This window comes from Numida meleagris, chromosome 4 (genome assembly GCF_002078875.1).
Source record: "Numida meleagris isolate 19003 breed g44 Domestic line chromosome 4, NumMel1.0, whole genome shotgun sequence".
NCBI lineage: Eukaryota > Metazoa > Chordata > Aves > Galliformes > Numididae > Numida > Numida meleagris.
Genome location: NC_034412.1, coordinates 84,001,208 through 84,002,811, shown reverse-complemented (window position 1 = coordinate 84,002,811; position 1,604 = coordinate 84,001,208). Strand labels below are relative to the sequence as shown.

The window sequence follows — 1,604 nt, the reverse complement described above, 5'->3', positions numbered from 1 at the left end:
TCCGCGCTGTCCCCGGGAGATACCGAAGTTGTAAACGCTCGTCCCGTCCCGGCTCCGCCAGGACGACGGATTCCGGGCTCTCCACGCTCCCCCCGCCGCGTCGTCCCCGTGCCCGCGGCACCGAACCGGGGTCCCCCGGGAGCGGCCCCGGAGCTCCGCGTCCCCCCGCGAGCGGCCGAGGAACGACACACGCGGCACAGCGAGGTGGTAACGTACAGTTTATAAATTAAAAAGAAAAAAAAAAAGTACAGCGGGCTGCTTACACACATTCACAATTCATTTGGAGTCAATAATGTCGTTGAGTGCACAGTGCCATTAAAGGGAGAAAAAGAAAGAAAGAAAGCGATGGGCTACCTCGAGGGAAAGAGACCGTAATTACACTTCCGAGGAGGGCTGCAGAACGACTGCGCAAAAGGCACTGACGGCATTAACATTTCCCGTTACATCGATTTTTCTTTTTTTTTTTTTTAAAGCCTGCCTAGAAATATTCACATTGAATATAAAAATAATAACAACAACAACTTTAATACAACTGGAAAGTGCGAAAAATCCAGAATCCTCCCTCCCCGAACACGGAAAGATCTCAGGAAAAAAAAAAAAAAAAAAGAACAAGAAGAAGCCTGGAGCGTCGGGGCGGTCTCACCCTTCGGGACACGGTTATCCTTCGCAGGGGGCTGACACGGGCGGGGGTGGGAGAGGCTCCGTACATTCAGCCCCGCGCATGGCACTCTCAGAGCCCCCCCGGGATCCGTTCTCATCTCCTTGGAGCTGCGCTCAGTTCCGCGGTGCTTTGGGTTATTTTTTCCCCCTCTCCTTTTTTTTTTTTTTTTTTTCCCCTCTCTGTCTCTCCCACGCGAGTCTCTGCCGATCCGACGCGGAATGGAGCAAACAAAACCAGGAATAGTCCGCAGCCGCCGCACCGCAGCGCGGATCCCACGGAGCGGCGGTGCCCAGTCGCGAGTCCTCGGCCGCCAGGCTGGGTGGGGAGAGGCTGAGCGACCGTCCGAATAATATTATTAATAAAAATAACAATAAAATAGCAATAAATACTGTCCGGGGCGCCGCCGCGCTGCTGCCGTCGAGGCGGTGCCGTCGGGGCGCTCACTGCGTGCCGGCGGCCGCGGCGCAGGACAGGGCCCAGCCGGGCAGGCAGTAGTAGGGGTAGTAGTAGGAGGGCTGCAGGGCGAGCAGCGAGGGCGGCCGCAGCACCTCGCCGGGCTGGTACTGTCTCTGGTCGTCGCGCACCAGCACTTTGACGGCCACCTTCTTGGCGGCGGGGGCGGCGGCCAGCAGGTCGGCGGCCATCTGCCGCCGCTTGGTTTTGTAGCGGCGGTTCTGGAACCAGATCTTCACCTGCGTCTCGGTCAGCTTGAGGGAGGCGGCCAGGTCGGCGCGCTCGGGCCCCGACAGGTAGCGCTGGTGGTTGAAGCGCCGCTCCAGCTCGAACACCTGCGCGTGGGAGAAGGCGGCGCGGGAGCGCTTCTTGCGCGGCTTCGGCGCCGCCGCCTCCTCCTCGGCCGCCAGCAGCCTCCCGCCCGCCGCCTCCTCCTCCTCGGCCGGGCCGCGACCTGCGGGCAGGGCAGAGCGCGGCGTCACGGCCCGCG

At 60.7% G+C, this 1,604-nt stretch overlaps 1 protein-coding gene across 1 annotated transcript in view; it reads right to left on the bottom strand.

The window, feature by feature from the left end:
• NKX3-2 (NK3 homeobox 2) overlaps positions 206-1,604 on the bottom strand; it is a 2,641-nt gene continuing 1,242 nt past the window's right edge. The window contains exon 2 of the mRNA XM_021395513.1: positions 206-1,604. Within this exon, the coding sequence (XP_021251188.1) occupies positions 1,102-1,604 (503 nt within the window). The 3' untranslated portion in view covers positions 206-1,101.